General features: G+C 38.4%; 1 protein-coding gene across 1 annotated transcript in view; it reads right to left on the bottom strand.

The window, feature by feature from the left end:
• LOC101801689 (dynein axonemal heavy chain 5) overlaps positions 1 to 21,648 on the bottom strand; it is a 148,261-nt gene continuing 126,613 nt past the window's right edge. Inside the window, 4 exon segments of the mRNA XM_072034862.1 lie at positions 1 to 373; positions 1,715 to 1,936; positions 6,828 to 7,036; positions 14,681 to 14,813. Coding sequence (XP_071890963.1) covers positions 155 to 373; positions 1,715 to 1,936; positions 6,828 to 7,036; positions 14,681 to 14,813 — 783 coding nt within the window. The 3' untranslated portion in view covers positions 1 to 154.

The following is a 21,648-nucleotide window of genomic DNA, read 5'->3' as shown; positions in this document are numbered from 1 at the left end:
GAGTAAACTGATTTACGTATGATTAACATAACCTCATTAACATCATTTACTGATTCCTGCACCCCCATAAGAAGGAAGACACCACTGAAAATAACAATGTAAGTCCTACTGGCTGCAGAGAAGGTGGTTCCTTTTTACACCAATTTGTCGGTCCTCATTTTGAATTGCAAAGCAGCGCCACACCCCGCAAAGTCCAGTGATCAGGATTCTGCACTGTTTTCAGGTACAAAGAGAAAATATATGTCAGATCTGTCCTCCGAGGCTTCTTGTAGACAGGACAGGAGTACACACTTCCTTGTTGCTTCTTTGGGTCATGTAGCACTGTCGTGCTAACAGCATACACGTGAACTACAGGAAGACTTGTGAACAGCACCTGAGAACATTAAATAGACACAGGGCTCAGCATTAGGGAAGCAGGATAGGACGTCCAAGCTCCAAACATGCTGGAATGAGACTCAGTGATGGCCTCCAGCAAAAACACCAGCACCTCAGCAGAAGAACACAACAGAACACAAGTTCTATGCTCACCACTACACTGACCCCAACCTATCTTTAGCCACTGGCAGCTCAGGGATGGCAGGCATCAGGAAGCCTGGAAAGAAAAGAAAGCAGGAGAAACCTGTAAAGCTGCATGCCATGGCAAAGGATGGAAAAATGGCAGTGTGGTTCTAGGAGAAAGCAAGATTGTAGCCTTTTTCCCCATCCTTTGCCTCTTCAGCCGGTGTTCTCCTTTCTTTCCTTGCTTCCTGTTCCCTGAATGTCAGGTCTGGACCTACAAAGGCCAAGCTACACTTACCAATCCTCCCTGTTACATCTGCACTTGCTGGCTGTGGAGCTTCAAAGGACCAGTGTGCCTTTTGGGTGTTTATCCAAACCAGATCCCTTCAGGTCTTAAAGCAGGGAGCAAAAAAGGTCCCAAACCAGCAGCAACACAGGGGCCTGCTGAACACTCCAGAGCACCTGAGAAAACTCCATGTTTGAAGGGTATCGTGTCACAAACCAGGAAACAGTTCTTACCAGAAGCTACCAGGGGCACAGTCTGGCTTTGAAAAGTTTGCCCTCAGCCAGATACAGATGTGTTTTGCCTGCAGAGGAATGACCTCAATGCCAGTTCCAGGACAGATGTCACTGGTTTGGCAAAAATTTACCACACACACAATGGCAGTTTTCCCTATGCAGTGACCAAAGCACATAATCGCTGCTCCTTGGCTAGGTTTTAAATCCGCTCAGTCACCTCAGCACAACGTAACCCCATACATGGATAACTGAGCATTAGCCCAGAACTAACAATCTTCCTCGTACTCAAAAATGTGAGGGACTTCTACTCATCCCAACACTGACCTCCACAGCAGCTGCCATAATCCCAGGCCCAGGCCTTGGAAGCTGTTTTGGGGTCCACTCCCTCAGTCAAAAGAAGACTGACTACAGGTTGCACTGGTTTATTCAGACATAGCAGTGCCTCTGGGGCCCCTGAAGCCAAGGGGCCCAGCATCTGGTCTGCTCAAATACAGCACATCCTAAGCTCATCTTCTGACATAAGCTTTTTCATCTGGTCTGGTGGATACATGCCCTTGTCCTCTTCCCAGTCCTGTGATTATTTTATCCTTCTTAAAACATGCTGTGAAACCAGTGCTGCAGGCACTCCAAATACTTTCTGGTGTTCTCCGAGCACACCATGTTGCACCCCAGTCAGTGATGCTCAATCAGTCCTTACCTTTGGTGCAGACTCAACCAGTTTACTGTTTCTGCGGTCCCAACCTGCACCTTCAAGGAAAAGGCCGTATATATAAACCCCACCGATGTCAGCAGGAGGCGGGCCAGCAACATCTTCTTTCATCATCTTGGTCACTTCATTGTGTAAAACAACACTGTCGAGTTCCCATCCTTTTGCTAAATTCATGCGAGTTGTCTCTTGCCTCATAGCAGTTAGGAATCCCTGAGGAGATTGAATATGACACAGAGGCTTTGAAAAAGCTTGAACATACCCATTTCCAACTTTTTTTTCCCCAACATAACAGTGACACCAGCAGCATAAAACCTCTTCCCACTGAATCTCATCTACATACAAAACTAAATTCAGTAGTGTAAATCCAGTGCTTTCTCACACTGTTGCAGTACCTACCAGGCATTTGTATATACTTGCTATGCATGTGTTGGTGTGATGAAACCACCAAAGTGGCTTATTTAACATTGGAAGCTGCAAGTATAACTCACACTTCGCTTCACCCACCTACTTTACAACAAGGCAGATGGAGAGAGGTTTACACAGCTGGCAGATAAGTGTGGTTTGTGAGTTTCTAAATACAGGTAATTGCTAAACCACAAACAATGCTGGTATTTCATGTGCTATATTACTCACCTTTTCTTATACCAACATTGTAAAAATGCTTTCCAGTCAACAAATCCCAAAGCATTTTACAGTAGACAAAGGAAGTACAAACTGGAATCATGTAATTAACTGCTGAAATGCCTCTGTCACTAGGACGAAACATAGCTGCTGCTCAGTGCAAAGCTGTGATATAGGAAAATAGCATACTATTGGAGACACCAGCAAAATAACCTCACAACGTTTCAGCAACACAGAATGAAATTCATTCTCTGTTCTGCACAGTTACAGTCTCAGGATATGGTTACAAGCTATGACAAGCAAGCCAGGCTGAAGATGCCAGTTAGCTTTTCCATTATAACCGTCCATATGCACACACATTGCAGTACGTGGGAAATACATCAGTCCTAAGAGATGGGAGGACAGACTGCTTTGTACTTCTAGTGGGCACGTTGTGGATGTACACCTTACTTTACCTTGTGGAAACCTATTTGAGCAGCCATGAGACGCGTGAATAAAACACAGAAATTGAAGATGCAAGAAGGATTTATTGAGAAGGATGACAAGGGAGGAAGAAGTTCCAGGACAGATTTCAGAGCAGGGGAAGAAGGTGGGAGAATACACAGACACATGGGGAAAACAAAAGGGAGAGGGGCAATTACAGAGATAAGTGTACCAGGAAAGAAATTGCAGCAATGAGTGAATCGTTTAAAATGTTTATTTTTTCATGTATTCATCCATAATAGTGGAGGCTGCTCCACTCAGCTACCGTCAGAGCTAAAGGAAAGGAAAAAGCACATGGAAAAGCAGTAGTATCTTGGCTTACTGAGTGCCAGGGGCAGTGTCTGGCTGCTGGGACTGGAGTGATTGCTGCCGCCACTAAGCACTTCTCAGCGACACAATATCCTTCAAGTTATGAGCATATGAGATGACATTCACGAGCTCAGATGATTCAGTTAAATGACATTGGTGGCTTCTCGTTAATACCATTCCAGGGACCCCAGGACAAGTATTGCAAAGAGGTTCTGTGATAGCAAAGATAATTGTAATTGCATTTGAAGTCGTTGAGAACGCTGGTAGGTAGCTAAGGGAGACAGGATTAAAGGCCAAGTTCTTCTATCATAAAGGCCATTAAATGAAAGCAGAATCCTTGGAGTTAATTTGTGGAATTTTAATTTGTGGAAACATGTTAGTATCAGTAGTTTAAAATACACAGTGTTCACTGCCAGAAGACCCCAGTGGGCTACCAGACACCAGATAAACCGAAAAATTAGAGAGAGAAAAAGAGCCTGAAGAGCACAGGACAGAGCAATGACTGTATTCAGGGAATCAGTTCAAAGGCTCTATGGAAATATGGGTATAAAAGTAAGCTCAGAGCTGTGAGCTGTCCTTAGGGATAAGATTTAGACCGCAGACTGCTCTTGCAGAGATAGCAGAACCTATATGCTGTCTGCAATGGGACTTTGTAACATTTATCTGCTCATTAGAATGAATCCTAGACCCTGTTACGGACTACAGTTGGGAGCTGGAGGCCCAGCTGGGTATCCCACAGTAGGCAATGGCACAATCGACAGCAAGAAAGCATCAAGAGCCTTGAGGTGCGGCTGTAAAGCTCTCCCCAAAACCCTCCCTCTACCAGGCTCATAAATGACCATTTGCCATGATATTTGTTTTGATTTCTAGTATCCTTGCCCTGTTTTGTTTGTTGTTGTTTCTTTGGTTTTGTTTGCTTAAATGTTTTTTGAGTCAGGGGTGGTTAAGATTTCATAAATGGGGATAATGATTTCTTGTTTTCTTCACCTGCCTTTTCTCAAACATCTTCGTGGCTTGCTCACTGAAGGCTGCTAAAACTTTGCTCCTTTGCCTTTGAATAAACCATGCAAACTAACTCTGAACCTACTGAATCAGGCATCCATGGAAGCTATGTCAAGAAATATTGAAATCAATTAAATCTGTCATTTTCACAATCATATTCCCTCCTTTACCTTGCATCTGAGGCCCCTTGTTTTTCACTTATTTTTCGTTTCCTACAGTGAGCAAACAGTGAGCAGGCTTACTATGGAATTAAGTGGGCTCTGAGGAATGGAGGCATTGAACTTCACATTCTTAACAGTATTCACATTGCTTTGGCATCTAAGGCTCTCAGAAATGGGCTGGGTGTCCCTTACGCTGAGTACTCCACAAGCAGAAGGACAGTTCTGCCTTGCTGGGCTTAAAACCCACAGATAGGACAAGTGACAGCAACGGGATACAGAGATGCAAACAAAGATAAATCAGGATCAGCACAACATGAAAACTGGGAGGTAGAAATGAGACATGCATCATGCTATGATTTTAGGGGAAAAATCCGATAACATCAGATTAACTGCCAGGAGGGAAGAGAATTTGAGGCACTCTTCATTTCGCTCACCCCAGTCATCTTGGCCCAATGCAGACACACACAGGGAATCGGGTTTCTTTTATGCAGAAGCCTGAGCCTGCTCTCATTTGTATCACTATAAATAAAAATTAACTTCTGTGAAATCACTGAATTTATCCCAGTATATAACCACTCCAAGAGAAGGCAAATATAGTCAGGTACTATATTTTTTTTATTGCGAGAATGCTTCATTCTCCCCGTGGTATAAATCTACGTTATTGTCTTCTGTCATCCATGGCATTTATCCATTGACTATAAAGCAAGCAGTGAGATCTATGCAAGTAGGCAAATTACAAATTATTTAGGAGCTGCATTTCCTCTCACAAATGAAAGGAGTTTCTCTGACAGTTTCTCTGCTACAACAAACAAGCCATTAGACCAACAGAACTAACACTTCATCACCTCAACTTGCTCAAGAAGATGGAAATCAATTTTCTTAGCATACGAAATAATGGTTATAAACACAGCAATATAATTATTAACAAAAATAATATTTAACTAAATAGAAAATGAGTCTTTGTTCAGACAAGTTTCTTGCAGAATAAGCCATTCCCACAGCCTGGGTTACATAAAATGGAGACTATAAAAATAACCAACTGATTATTAAATTTGTGCTTGTCAGCACAAATTGATGTTTAAATCAGGTAAGCACATCTGCTTCTGGATTTTTTTTCTCTGCTCATTATGTGTTTAGGAACTTTTAGAACTATGTGTCATGGAGTGTTTAATTTTGGTATTTCTAGAGGCTCTCTGACTTACTATGATCTATTAAATCATGGGGCCATTTTACTCTGATTATTTGGCTGCTTTTTTGAGGAATGCAGATGCATGGATCCAAAAAATAATAATAATAAATGCAGAATGCCTAATTTAGGCTGGCAAAATTTCAGAACTGACACAACCCCAAAGAGAAAAAAAAAAATAAAATAACCAGTTAAAATGACCAGTACAAAATCTGTGTCAGCTCTTCCTCATCTCTAGTGCAAAATCAAACACCAACAAAACCCAGAGACTACTAGGGTTCCATCCAGCCTGACCATTGCAAGAGCTCCTTTGGAATATTTTAGTGTCGTTAACAAATCAAGTACAGAAGCGTAATCATTTTATTACACCTACTTCTAGTCTCTTTCATATTTTAGCTTGGGAACCCTTTGCTCAGGGATTTTATGAGCACACTTCTGTGCTATAAAGCTGTATGGGCAGACAGCTGACAGACAGGCTAGATGATAGATGAGTATTTCCCAGCAATAGCGCTAGAGAATATTTGCCATGGTTGCTTTCTCTCTTCTAGGCAGCTGTTTCAGCTAGCTTTTGCATTGCTAACAAGTACTGAGATTAAAATACATCTTTAAAATAGATCTTTGCTAGGGCTCCACAGAAACCTGTTGGCTGGATGCTCTCACAATGACTCACTTCCACAATTCACAGTTCCCACAAACATCTGTGAATCATAAAAAGCTTTAACTAATGTGGATATCTGTACAAGGGATCTATGCACCACGTAGATATGTATGCTTTACCTCTTTTAACTCTATTCTCAGGTGTTTTCTTTTCTGTGTTTCATTCTGTGTCGATTTTTAATTTCATTTTACAGTGCAGAGCAGGGGCTGTATTTTTTATATGTCTCTCCAGATGAAGTCTGGCACTGTTCTGGGATGGTATAAATAACAAGCCTTACATTTCAAGGAACTGATTTGCAAGGGTTGAGAGTGAAGTCCAAATGTCTTTTTCCTATGTCAAAGTTTTCAAGCTTACCTTGTTTTGTACTTTAAGGGGTTTTCACGCAAAGAATGAAAAACAGATGGAGCAGGGGAAAAAATGAGAAGAATGTGGAAATGAGGAAAATGTGGAAATGTGCAAAGATGTTTTCACCCCATTTCCATTTTATAATCAAAGCAACCATAAGATGCATTCCATTAATTCAGTAACATTATTTTTTGTCTAGCAAAAATTTCTTCAATAGATTTTGAAGTTAATTTAACTGATAGCTATGCTAAAAAAATTACACTTAGTCCTGATCGTGCTAGCTTGAAGGTGCAATTTACCTGTTACACGGTAGTTAGATCAACCTGGCAGACTTACCTGTGGATTAAAGAATCCTGTCATCCAGAACTGATTTGGTCGGCCATCCAGCAGCCAGCTGCTGAACTGCTGGTTTCTTTCAAGAAGCTCAGTGAACCAAAATCCTAAAGTAGTAGACTCCCAGGAAATCCTAAACCACAGTTTTGGAATTCTAGCATCATACATATTATCTAATGCATCTCGCAGTTCTTCGGACATAATTATGGTTCCTGGAAGATAAGTAAAATATTCAGAATGAACTTTTCCCTAGCTCACAAAGGCAATTAAAATTTCCAATGACATTCTGAGTCTAATAAACCCTCTTTTGTTGTCCCTTAATTGCACACCTGTTGCATTGAAATCTTATCAGTTTGCAGTTAATTTGCACAAACTTATATGACTTGATTCAAACAAAATGTGGCAAGATAAAATATACTTCTGGTATTTTAATAAGAAATAAAGGGGTTTTTAGACAATTCCTTCTCCTTTACACACAATATTTATATTCATTATATTGGCAACACATTCAGAATGTGATTAATCCTTTAAAACTTTTTAATATATTTTAATGTCTCCCAAATACATGATCAAGGATAGAGATATACCATGTAACTCACTTTCATCCTGAGCATGTACTGACAGCGATTATATTCATGAAATTCACTGCTATTAATGATAACTTTGTACAATTCCATTATCAAGATTCCCAGTAGGAAAATTCTATGTAGAATAAATCTAGAGACAAGATATATATATATATATATATTTTTTTTTTTTTTTTGCAGTGCATGCTCATGTATTCCATGCATAGTACTGTTGTCTCCATTAAAATATTGGCATTTATTAAGCCTATGCTTTTTCTGTGATACTTGCCCTTCCATGTGCCAGAAGTTCTTAGATCTTACCAGCCTGTACACTCAGCGGTACTAAGAGCAGGCACACGACCCATGCCTCTGGATAATTTCTATATTCCAGCTAAAATAAATTGTAGAGACTGATCTGATAGCTTCCATTTTGATTATATGTTCATGTAATACCAATGTTCAGTGCATCGTCATACACACAGAACTGCTGTAATTGCCACAAGGGTTTTTTAAAATGCCGAACAGGATCAGGTGGCTTCTACTACAGAACATGTAAAGAAAAGAGAAGTAGTCTGGGTGACTGTAAACAAGAGCTGCAGCAACCCATCTGAACACCTGTATGGAAATGATGCACGTAATAAGTAAGTGTTTCAAGTCCCTTCCTTCCATTGACATTGGCAGTTGAGTGAAAAAGAAGAATTTCCAGAAACCAAAACACCAGTTTTTAATTTAGATGAATGCAGTGGCTACTCTAAGCACATGTATAATACTGTGTGCAAATCTGGCACTCTCTAACTACATATCAATGTCAAATAGGCTTCATTTTATTCTAGCAGATAATCAAAATCATAGAGACATTTAGGTTGGAAAGGACCTTCAAAATTATCAAGTCCAACAATCAACTTGACCTACTGTGTCCCATCACTAACCCATGCCCCTCAGTGTCACAAATGACCTGCTCTCGTTTACGGGCATTTCTTTCTGTGCAAGAAATGCTGTGAGAAAACTACAGCACACCAAATTAAATTAATTAATTTTAAAATACTGCAGCAATACAGACTAAAGCAAACACATCAGGCCTATCCCGAAATCTCTGTAATAGCTTCATAGTGAGGTTCAGATTTGTGTTCTGGGATATATAAAAATCTTTCATAACACAATAAACAGCCTATTTGAGTATAAACGTTCTCTAACATAAAACTAAAAGCACCAGCGTTTAAGGAAGAAGCCACTCTGTGTCACCTCTCCTTGGCCTACAAAAAATGTAATATAAGGTTATACACTTGATTTGCCCTCTGGAGGTATAAAAAGTAGAAAGCAATTCATGCAATGCATGTTGGCTTCAATTTCAAAGCAGTCTTAGTGAGGGCAGAAAATAAGTAAACAGAGTCCCCCTGCTACCCCTGAGGATCATTACTATCTGAACTGGGAAAGAACTGTGGTTCTTCTTTTCAGGCTGATGCAACCAACTTTCTCCTGCAACGTGAGTTATGAGAGAGCCACATTTTCTTCCCTTCTTCTTGCAGGCAGGCAGGAGCATTTCAAGTACAGAGATAAAACCAGTCTCTGCCCCAAAGTATGGTGAAACCTCTCAGGATAGCTGCCTGTTATGACTCAGAGCAGCTGCTGAGAACATTAAGCCAAAGAGATCTTGAGGATGAGGTATGTTCACAGCTCTGGCCTTGGCCATATAGTTGCATAAATATTCCTAGTGAGTGGGCGTCAGCTCTGGCAGTAAGCATACAGTGCTTGAATTTCAGCACTACAGCACACCGAATGACATCTGTGGGTGTTGGGATGCATTTCTGCAGCTACAATATTCTGACAAATATAAAAATAATAAAAAAATAAATAATTGTCAGAAATGAAATCGGTAATGCATGAGAAAAATAATGGTATATTTCTGGAGAATGGTGATAAATGCATTTGGAAAACAACATTTGATAAACTAAATGAGTAGTGTAACACCATGCACTCCTCACATTTAACTTGTGAGAAGATCAGAGGCCTGGTTACCATATGAAGAGAACAAATGTCCTATGAACTTAATGTGACAGTCTGGAAAGTATTATGAATCACACAGGCCAGCTGTAAATAACTTGGTTATTTTGGGTTTTTACTTTGCGGTATTCCCTTTCGTGAATGGAATAAAGCTCATCTGAAAATGACTGATGAAAGGTCGGGTCAGTTAAAGATGTTAGGGAATTTTGGTGCCTCCAAAATAATATGTATTATAACTATACTGTTTGCAGAGTACACACAGCTTTGAAATTAGGATTCCCCTTCTTCATTGCTCTAAATTTATACCATCTCACTTCCAAAGCATATCCAAATCTATCCAATTGATGTGTAGCAAATAAATCAAAAAAATCTACTCAGTTCTGAGAATTTATAGTTTTTATTGATAATTAAATAGTCTGCTCTTCTAAGATGATCTGTTTTTAGGGTGATTCATTCCAAAGGTATAATGTTGTGTACAGAAAGCACCAGGAACTTTCTTATTGCATGTAGTTGCTACCACACCTACCATGAGCTGAAAATGGTGGCATTTTCTCCTAAATGTGCAAAATGTGTTTCAAACAAAAAAATGTGTTTCAAACATGCAAAAGCAGTTTTCCTAGCCAGGAAGTATGCGTAACTGTTAATGAGAGGTCTAGAAATAATACACCACACTTAGTATAAGACAACAGAAGGCACTCTGGATGAGAAGTAAATAATGGATGAGAGTTGCTGAGCCAAGAGTAACTATGCCTCAGGACACGCTAGACTCATCCCTCCCATTTCTCAGATGAATTCCCCGTTGTTACATTACATTCATGTCTTCAGTGAGTACTCTTAATCATCTTTAAATAAAATCTTCAACCAAAAGTGGAATACACAGATGATCCCTACAAGCCTTCCACAAACACACTGTAAGGATCAGTAAGGTAAGGGTCCAAGACCTCTCAGTCCAAAACTCTATGATTATTGTCAACAAGTAAAACTAAAATTGTACTAGTCTTAGCAGTTTTTAAACCAAAATTAGTCTAAACATAACCTCCCCATTTAAATTTCATCTTATCTTTGAGACAAGGTGATAATCACTGGGAAGAAGATGATACTCCCTCCCTTAGTGGGAGACTGTCTTTCCCATGTACTCTAGCAAGACTAGGTTCCTGAGCTTCTGTTTCTCACCACAGATTATAATAAATAATGACCTAATGCTCTGGGCTCTTTTGGAGTTCAGTTATACTCCCCTTGTAAGGTACAATGAATGGAAATAACTTACAGCAACATGATGAAAACACTACTATCAAAATTGCAGTATTCTGAGTTTAAAAAATAGTGAAGCTTTACTTCATTCTTCCAGGGGCCTAACATGAGTTTGTGTAGATGACCTAGGACTTCTAAGTGATTCCTATTAGGTATATAGGACTATATGTTATCTCATGTCTACATGAAGTCCCACGTGTTCCAAAATATTCTCTGATGAATGACAAAAAGGAAACACCTAAGGCCAGCACACAGGCTATCAGTGCAGTCCAAGGATGGTGAGGAACTAAAAGCAGATAATTATATAATTATTTGCTACCTTTTTAAAAAAGTAGCAAATCAATAACTGAGATGAAATCAAGCAAATCAAGTCCTGGGTCATAGGTTATGTATGGCATGCATTACATGCATGAAAGTATGCTAGCTTTGTAATGATGGGTGCTTTATTGTACTTTCAGTGAAAAGTTTGCTTAAGCTTGGTAGGGTTTCTCCATGAAAAATGCCACAGTGACTTGTGAAGTTCCTATTTCTACTGATTCCCCTTCCTTTCCTTTCTATGTTGGTCTTAAGACTCCCATAGTTATTTGTTCAATGCTTGTCCTGTAAGTAAAAAGTTAAATGCGTGGAACAAAATTCCTGGGCCAGTACACAATGCAGAAATCACTACATACCAGTAGTCACGTAAAAGCTTGTAGAGGGGCTGCTGTATTCTCAGGAAATTTGTTAACATGAAAAGCACTCCTCTTCCTAACTCTGCAATTACTGCATAAATACAAGCAGGAGTTCTGTGACCACATGACACATGCATATATGACATGCAAGGGTAACAAATCAAAGGTTTTGTGTATGGCTTCAACTTGTCATGAGGTAGGCAGTTCTAAAGGTTTCGTCTGAAAACACGAAGTTATCAGGTACCACAAACAAATGCCAAGTGGATGTAGGTTTTTGATCAAAGTAGAATCTAGATATACTCATAAATAAATGAGCTAAGCATTTACCTCTTTCACATAACAGGCTTTTAAGCAGAATACTATGTAGATAAAAAAGCAGTAAATAAAACATATTAAAAGCTGTGGTTTTTTTCCATCACCAAGGATTCAATATAAACGTTCAGTGCTACTGCAAGCACAATCCACTGCTGAGGTTCATGGAAACCACTCATGAGGAACTAGGGGTGACTCCCACAGAATCTCCCTTGTCACTTTCTTCACTGCTAGAAGAGACATTTAGGTGCCATCAAAACACTTACCACTCCTACTTCAGTGCATGGAGGAACAAGATGACCTCCCCCACACCAACCTCACAAAGAGCCAGCATGCAGTTTCTCCCTACTCAAGCAAACTGCACCAGAGACTAGGAGTAACTGAATGGGTCGTTACTGTTCATTGCAGTTAAAGACACTGTCTTCATTAGTGGCAGAGGTGGTCTGAAGTGCCCACTCCCTGTTAAACAGCTACGGTATTAATATTCTCTGCCAGAGGCATGTACCCTTCCACGGAAGAAAGGCAAGGCATCTACACAGGAACTGTATAACTTATATATTGCTCTGCAAATACAGTCACCCTCTGCCAGGGGCTCAAGATCATATCCCTTTAGGATCTAGAGTTTTGGTTCAATCCCCATGTCTTACTACTCTCCAGATGAAAAGATGTGAAAACAGCTTCTTCTTCCTGTCTAAAAATATTTCTTTTTTTTTTTTTGAGACATAGTCTCTCTTTAGGTCACTTGAGAGGACAGTCATCATGGCCATATTCTGATTTATGTGGAACTGTATTATACCAACTGTGAAATAAATTCTGGGCAATCAATAAGTAATTAAAACAGAACTAATGGCTGGGATATAACTGAGAGTACAAAGTGCGGCTCCAATCTAATTATTACAATTTGATCCAAACAAAAAGTCTCCCTCTGGGCTGCAAAGTTTACTGGTGGAGATGCAGGCTTGGGCATGGTTGCCAACAAATATGCTGGGCACATGCTGAGCATCCTCACCCCTCCCAAATGCTGAACGCTGCTTAATCTGCCCTCCAAATAGAGGAACAAGACTGGTTCTGCTAATTCCCTCAACATCTCTCATGTTCAGCTGCACATAGGCTGTCACTAAGGGGGGCTTTATACATGTATTATCTGAGATAAAATGCAGTGATCAAAAGCAAGATGACAAAGTCCTTCTATTCACATCCAACCTGCAGAATCAAATATTCAGAACACCTTTCACAGAGCTACTCAACAGATGAAGATAGAAGCTATAATCTAAAACACGATATTTGTTTGAAAAATTGGACTGGCTATCAGGAGCTCTGCTCAGGCCTTAACAGGTTCATGAAGCCAGAGCCAGATGTATGACAAAGGCAGATGTCAAAATTCGCACAACCTGTTTGAGCAGGCAGATCGGTTTATCTCATTGTAAAGAAAGAGCAGCACAAGAGATGGCTTGAGGCTCTGATTGACTAGTCTGGGGAGAAAATCTATTGTGAGAAAGCTTCATGTTTTCCTCTTTGCCGAGGCAAGAGAACGTGTCTAAATTTTCTTTCCATCCGCTAATTAACTCACTACCACACGCATCTGATGCATCATGAATCTGCCAGAAGCCATTAATTGGTATTGTTAACTATACATCCCATTTTGTTTTCAGAGCAATTTTTCACTATATTTAACTGCCATGTCCCTAAGAAAATTATTGTGTTTTAGAGGATTGCACAAAAGTTACAGCATTAACTTGATTAAGCACCTGGTAGAGGACTGTGCCCACTGTGCAACTGAATACTAAGTGCAAATAAATTATGTTACTCATCCACCCCTCCGCATAATATTGTACATTTTGAGACTTAAAATATATCTGTCATGATCAAAGAAAGATTAATTCTTTCTTGGATAGAAATCATTATTCTAATTTACTTGAAAAGGGATGCTACACACATATACAAGGGAACTTTCCTCTCAATTTTGAATCAGAGAGCAATTGGTTCTTCTAGCTTGGAAAATGCAAGCAAGGCAGATTACAGTGCTGTCATCACCCATTCGAGGAGGAACTAGTTTTCAGGCACTCAGACCTTCTCCCTGTTGGGACAGTTTGCTGTCTTTCAGATATTTTCTGCCTTTCTGCTGGAGAATAGCAGACTTGGGTGAGATCTTAACCAGTGGAACTCTTCCTGCTTCATTTTCATTTATCGTTAATTCTCCTTAATTCAAGAAGCTTGAGCAACATTATATGCTATTTCAACAGAGGAACAAAATAGGAAGTGAAAACAAAAAGCAGGCAGTAACATCATCATTCCTTCTTTTCCCTCATTCCTTTTCTGATCAAATTTTCCATCTGTTTCTAGTCACCTTCTCTCTAGATTTGCATTAAATACATTCACCATTGCTCACTTTCAGCCAAATATGCCTGTCTCTGACAGAGAGTGTGTGCTGTTGCCTGCCTCCTGTGATGCTAAAGCAAAACCCTGTCATTCCCTTTTCACTGGCACTCCTACTCACTTCAGATTCCATTTAGAGACATCCCATTTTGTATAACCAGTTTCATGAACATTGCAAATCTCATCTTAGAGTCTTTACCACCTGGCCTGATCACCCTGTCTCTCAATTACTTAGAAGCAACACTTCTACCTTCTTCTATATCATTATGTCTTGGCTTAATTTCATAAATGACTCTGGCACATGACCTGTGGACCTAATCACACAATTCAACTCCCCTGAGCTCTGTAGTGATCCTAGAGTGAATCACAGAAGTGCAGTCATGCTGTGGAACACAGTGAACTGCAATACTGGAGCACATGCAGACAGAATAAATTAAGGTGAAATGTCCCTGGAGATGGAGTCAGGAGGCTATTAAGGTTATAATAAGCAGTAATATGACAAAGAGATGGAAAAAGAGAAAAAGGCTGGCAGGGAGAGAATGTGAAAGAGCAAAGAGGGAGAAAGAGGGAGAAAGGAAGGGAAGGAGGGAAAAACATATATTTAGTAACAGGACACAAGTAGCTTTTAGTAGTAAAAGAAGGCAACTTAAATAGCATCATTCTTCATATTGCCACTTACCATCTATAGCCAATTTGAGATCAGTCAATGTTGCTCGAACTCTTGCTATAACATGTTGCATGCGGTCAATTTCTTGACGGAGAAATATATTCATGGGTTGAATAGCTCCCATCTTTTGAAGTTGGGCTTTCACCTAAACAAGAATAATGAAAATACATACTACTGTGCAGTAATTTTTGAAAGCAAAAGGTTGTTTTTTCAATTATATCCCACCATTCTTGAAAAAAAGGAACTTTTATGCAACAGATGGCCAGGCAAGTCCTGGGCCAGCTGTAACGTTTAGCACAATGTAACTCATCAGCTCACCAAAAGGAGCTGGTCCATTTTTCTAAGGAAGGAAAGTTCCCTCTTTTGGAAGGGACTAGCAGTTCCTACTGTCCCTGCTAGGCCAAAGAGTCTTATAACTTAAAAAATAATAATAATAAAAAAAAAATCATATGTAATACTAAAGCATGTTTTATGGTAACTTCATATTTCTACATTGTGCTAAGTAAGCTTTTTCACCTCTTCTTGCCCTGCAGAGCTGAAATGATGCTACAAATGGACTTTAGCTTAACAAGCAGAATGATATATAAAAAACAGGATATGTAAAAGTGCTACATCCAATAGCATGTGGCTCACTCATAAGACAAGATGTCTTTAACTAGAGAGGGGAGGTTGCTAGGAGTAATATGGGTGCTGCATTGTTATACCCGTATGTGTACAATTTTCTAGGTAGAATCTCCCAGATTTCTTAATTTTCAAGGACAATAGTTTCACACATACTTAACAGAGAACATTCTCAAAATGACTTAGTTGTCTATATTACTTAAAGACATGTCAACACTAACATAGCAAAAGCATCCCCTCTCTTACTTTATCGTATCATGCAGCTACACTATGATTCAGGTATATACAGGATGCTTCATGTTTATCAAAGATCACTGTATATATTAGCGCATGAGAGAGGATTTAGTTGTACCTGCAGAAATCATGGTGCCTACAGCTCAAATAGTACAACGTTTTTTACAGAAATCTTTTCTGTAAGACTTTACAGTGTTTTTCATTCCTGCTATAACAGCTCTCAGAAAGCCAATGGCCTTCTGTCTGTACTTGCTGCCACTCAGCCCCACGCCTCATCCTTCAGACTGAAGCAGCATGAACCCTGATCTTTACCATAGTCACTCCATTATTTTGCAGGTGAAGTTCTACAGGGTGACTCTGGAACCAAAAAGAGATCTCAAGCAGCAAAAATAAGATAAGAAATCCATATACTTATGTGGCCATCAAAAGATAACTGACCCATAGAATCAGATTGCTAAAGTGATTTCAGAGCTTATTTTGAGCTTACGAACAAAAGATGATGAAGAAAGAGCTGGAAGATCTATTACTTTCAAAGAACAGAACGTCATTGGAATTCTACTGAAGCTAAGGAGAAACTGCAAAATTTGGCATAACAAGTGCTATTTCATCAAGGCCAGAAGTCCACCCAATTTTGCTTTGTGCTTTCCCAGATACATCATTGTATCTGGGAGCGTACAGGCATGCATCTGGGAGAAGACAGCACGCATTACTATGTATACTATACATTATATACTCATAGGAAAACTTACTACAACATATCTTATTATTATACCAAAGAGCACATCTCTGCAAGATAAATATAGTAGTTAAGTAGTTATAACTGCTAGCATAAATGAGTAAATGCTTTGACAATTTCTGTTTTGCAAGTTTTAACTTCAAGCCCAACAAATTACATTTTATTTTAACTTTATATGTTGTTCTCCTTGGGAGACAGTTATCAGCAAGGTTATTCATTATATTTTAATCACAAAGACCCATGAGTTTGCCAGACAAAATGTCTCAGAAATAGGTGCCAGCCAATTATGCTAATACTTTGCAGCCTGACAGTTCATTTTAGAGACTGAGTTAATGTGTTTCTTCCTGTAAAGGAGAAAAACTACTAAAATCACTATCATGAGATTAGACCTCAGACAATAAACTTATTTTGGGTAGTTTACACAATGATGTATTACCAGTATTACCATTTTCTTTTTAGACAAAATTCAGGGAAAACTGCTTTCTGAAAATTTCACAGGAACTGATAATTCTCCCTCTAGCCAAAAAAAAAATAAATAAAATTTGATTTTTTTTCCAGAATACGTACAAGACTAGTGCATGACACTAATAAGAAAGAGATTATACGAAATACAGTTTATGCATTTTGTCCTTTTAATAAGAAATGTACTTTATTCTAGTCTGCAGAGCATGTGTTCATTCTGGGCATAATGTAGAGTAAGATTTTTTTCTGTCTGAGGAAAAATTGTATGAAACATCTTGTTAAGGAAGATATTTCCCAAAATGTTGCTATTTGTGAAACTTCAAAGAGAAGATAAAATACACATTGTAAAATATTACTACAATGATTACTACTAGGTGGCAGATAGTACCTTTCTTGGAAACCTTGCTGTTAAGATTAGTTTTAAATACCTATGAGGCATGATTGACTGTTTTGTATTAGAATTCTTATCAAGCAATCAGATGACTTACTGCCAGTGCTGTATTTATTATGACACAAAGAGATGGATCCTGACTGACAGGAAAAAAAAAAAAATCGAAGACAAAACTCACTAACTAAAATAGCCTTTCTGAGATTAATATACTAATTCCATAAAGCCCACTTACTACATCTCCTTCTCAACAGGAAAGTAGCTGTCAGCTAACATAAAACAAGGTGATTTAAAGAAAGAAGGAAATAAAATCATAATCTTAATAGCTCTGCCTGCATGATTTTGCAATGTATATTTCTACTGTATGAGACTCCTCTATACACATTTCTTATCTGTCTTCAGGTCGCCACCTGCATACTGTATAGGACATTCAGCAGAAAAGCAGTTGCCAAACTCATACCGTTGCAGTAACTGCATATCATTTTGAGTAAATGCTATAATTTTCATTTAGGCCCATTCACTTGCTATGCCCTTTGTCAGCAGAAATGGGAAATGAGACATTCTGCAAGGTGGCATTTTTCTCCCCATGTCAGAGGTCTGAATAAGAAAGAAAAGCTCGGGGCATGTCCAAGCAAAGCTCTTTTCAAGTGGTGTCAAAGACCACTTCCCCATTGTATAGAAGGAAGCTGGCAGTGAAATATGAGGAAAATAGCTGAAGGTCTAGGGCTGGATGACCACCATATCTGATAGAGTTGGTAACTAAACCAAAGGCACCTTACAAAACATCTACATTAGTATTTCACTTCAGATGAGCAATGTTTTGCACATTTTGTGGAAAAATAGTGCACTGAAAAGTAGACTCCATGCATACAAACTGGATTCAGTTCAAATTAACTAACCCAAAAGGCATGCTTCAGTGAGTCTAATATACTCCAGCCACTAACAGGTATTCAGTCTACAGACCCAGACTAAAGTTAGACCAAAGTAAATACCCTAATTAAAAACTTAATGCAGGCCTGGGTCCTCAGATGAACTATCATGCAATGATTTTTAATACTTGCTAGTCGTAACCTTGGTGGAGGATAAGGCAAAATCAATACTACAAAAATATTTAAGGAATAAAACATTGCTATCTATTTGGGTTAAAAGCCAATAAAGTGCAGGATCTTTGGAGTGTCTCCATGTCTATTCCCTAACAAGCTGTTTTTCAAGCTACAAGTGTTTTCATTATAAACCATTGCATGTGATAGGCTGACATTTACTCTTGCACCTATCCTCATTCACATGGACTGATTGGACCTAATCATTTTACCACTGAACTCTTTGTTACCTGTAATGCAAAATCCAGAAGCAAATGTGGTTATACAGAAGGTTATGCAGAACCCTCATCTTGCCTCTGCCTTTGGACGAAAAAAACAATTTTAGGTCAGGAAGAACGTTTATTTTGCTTTTACATCACCTGTATCAAATTGAAGTCTGCTGAAGTCTGCTAAAGCATGCAAAAGTGACTTGTTTATTGTCTTTTGGGTGAACATTTGGTCAGTTGTTTGACTGGTGAAAGGAAGAATTACAAGAACGTATCAACAAAAGAGGAAGAATGTATCATGCATATCAAAGGCTAATAATTGAGAAATTGAGGACTTTGTGTGACAGCCTGGATTTCACAATGTGTCAAGGGAAAGTACCATCCAGAGGTCTCAATGTCTGCACACAAATAGTTTCAGTATCATCCATCCCTAACCTACTCTGTTGGGGTTCTCACTGCAAACAAATTCACTCCACACTTTTTCAGTGGAGTCACAAGAACTGGACAAAGAAAGCAGAGGCACCAACCACTTTCCCTGAAGAGTGATTTATATTAATTACTTTCATTTGTTTCCTTATACTTCCATTTGTTTCCTCATTCCTTTTCTCCATTGACAGCATAACTGGATTTTTGAAGACTACCACGTAGTGGCCTTTCTGGAGCACAATATTCTGTTAAAAGCAAACCCAACTGGTACTGCTAAGACTACTGAACATTTTGCTTTCTACTGCTCTTCTCCCATGAGGCATGCAAAAGAATTCTTTTTGACACATTCCATCAGTCTCTTACAATGTAGTAGATTAGTTTTAGTTTTTCAGGATTTGTAAACCAATCTAATAGGTAATAATGCCCTGAATAAAAGTAATAATGTCCTGAATGTTGACTTAAATTTATAAACAATAAAACTTACTTATTCCCTTTTTTTTCAGATATCACATAAAGAATTCACATAATTCATTTCACTCCTTATACCTGTAAGCTTAATTTAACTTGGCTCCTTAACTTTTTATATTCTAGATTCTGCTAACTTCTGCTTTTCCCTCTAAGAATATCTGAAACCTCTCCCTTCTTTTCTGCTCTGACTAGTGAAAGTATTGGTTATATGTTAGTGAATTTCTTTTTTTCCTTTTGGTATCTTAGACATTCTCTGTTTGTCAGTTTACGCAAACTGTCATTTAAAAATTTAGATTTATTTACGATTGTCCTCTCCATCCTTCCTAAGAAATTGCAGAATAACAGAACTTAAATTCAGATGTGAACCATATTTGATTTGTTGCTTATTGTGTAGAAATGGCCACACTCCTGGTACCATAAGCACAATGCATAAGGAGATAGAACTGGGCACTAATGGGAGAAAAGGGAAATCCCCTTCTGACAAAGAAAGGATTATTGAAGACCCAAACTAGTTCTAAGATATAGAGAATGAGAGAAAAGGTACATCCATTAGGCAAAATGAGAAGGAAATATTGAAGAACCAAAAACTGCAAGAAATAATGTCAAATTTCATAACACTGCAGAAGGAGAATCTAAACCTACGATGCAGTTGACACAATCAAAGAGTTGTACAGAGGAGCAAATTACTATCAACATAAACTATTACAAAATGGCCACAAGATGTTCTGTAGATACTTAGAGTAAAAGAATTGCTACCATGATACAGAATCTGATTGTAATTTTTAGATGGTGGAAAAGCACCATGTTGTCCATCAGTAATATGAACTAAAGAAACAGGTTATAAATAGAGTGGTGTGATTAATCAAAGTTCAATTCACAGATCAAGATGCACAAAGTCTGAGAAAATTGGAAATCACCAGGAAGAGGTAGTAGCTACACTTACTGGAAAGAAAAAGAAACAAAATTGCATCCTGAACTCAAATATATTTACAAGAAATATAGGGAAAAAAGTAGATCCAACAGGTTATCCTCTGACTCTGCCTGTTAGAAGAAATGGGAGGGAGATTTGGGGGGCATGACGCCAAAGCATTAATATTTAATATTTGCTTGTCTAGTACCAATGTGAATATCATTACTTGAATCGTAAGAGAAAAGCTGTCAAACATATTGAAGCAAGAGGTTTCCTCGAAGCTCAGAGAAGATGTCAGAGAAGCAGTACAGAAGCAAAGAGCTATCTAATTGTGAGAATCATTATATAGATGATTGCTTATGAGAAAATAAAATCTTGCATGTACGCTTGGCAGATCATGAGAAAGATAATAGCTTGTCATATTACTGGATGACAAAATGGCAATGAAAATAATTGGTGGTGACTTTTTATTACCATCACTTGGGAAAGTACGTATTGTACCAAATACAGTGCTAAAATGGGGACAAGTTAAGAGTACAGGCTTGAGCTTGAGACACCCTCCAGAATCTTGGTCCTTCAGTACAGTCCCTGGCTCCATCACTGGTTGTCTGCAAAGCTAAAACAATTGAGGGAGTAACTGAAAAGGGGAGGCCTACTCTGTGTGTGTTTTTTATGGATAACCTGAGTGAATGAAACTAAGAATGAATGAGAGTGAATGAGACCAAGATTAAGCAGAAGAAATCAAAAGTTCAGTACTATTATTGTCTTCTAAATATTACAAATTCTTCAGGAGGAAAAAACTTGGCAATTTAACAAAGGAATGAAGAAATAGTTCTTTGGAGGATTTGGGAAATATCTTGGAAACAATATCTCAATAGATATTCAAAACTATACATGCTACACAGGTATTCAATATGCTATCTCTATTGCAAACTGAAAAAAAAAAAAGAACTGAATAAAACTAGAAATTAGTTCAGTGAAACATCTTTAACATCTTTACTCCAATATGAAGGATAAGAAAAAAGGACTGACAACAACCCAAGATGCAGACTATAAGTACAGACTCAAAGTGCAAATTATTAAATGTATTAAATCAATAATTAAGAGTTAATAATCACTATAAATTTATTTAATTCTATTCAGTATTTAACATATTTGATGATTTATTTATTACTAAATAACTGTGAAAACTAGAAAGCTGACTTAATTCCAAAACAAGCTCTACAATTAATGATTAATATACTCCCATTGGGAAATACTCGGTAAGCATGTGAGAAAAAAGGGATACACAAGCAGGAATGATTGGAAAAATAACTATATAGAGAAAGCTGCTAGGAAAGCTCATGAAAGAAAAGCTGCAAATTTAAAGTGGCTTGCCAAGAGGGAAATGAAAAGAGAAGTTTTGAGCTGAATTAGTAAGTGATTTATA

The sequence above is a fragment of the Anas platyrhynchos genome, chromosome 2, assembly GCF_047663525.1.
Source record: "Anas platyrhynchos isolate ZD024472 breed Pekin duck chromosome 2, IASCAAS_PekinDuck_T2T, whole genome shotgun sequence".
In the NCBI taxonomy this organism is placed as follows: domain Eukaryota; kingdom Metazoa; phylum Chordata; class Aves; order Anseriformes; family Anatidae; genus Anas; species Anas platyrhynchos.
This window is presented reverse-complemented; position numbering and strand designations above follow the sequence as displayed.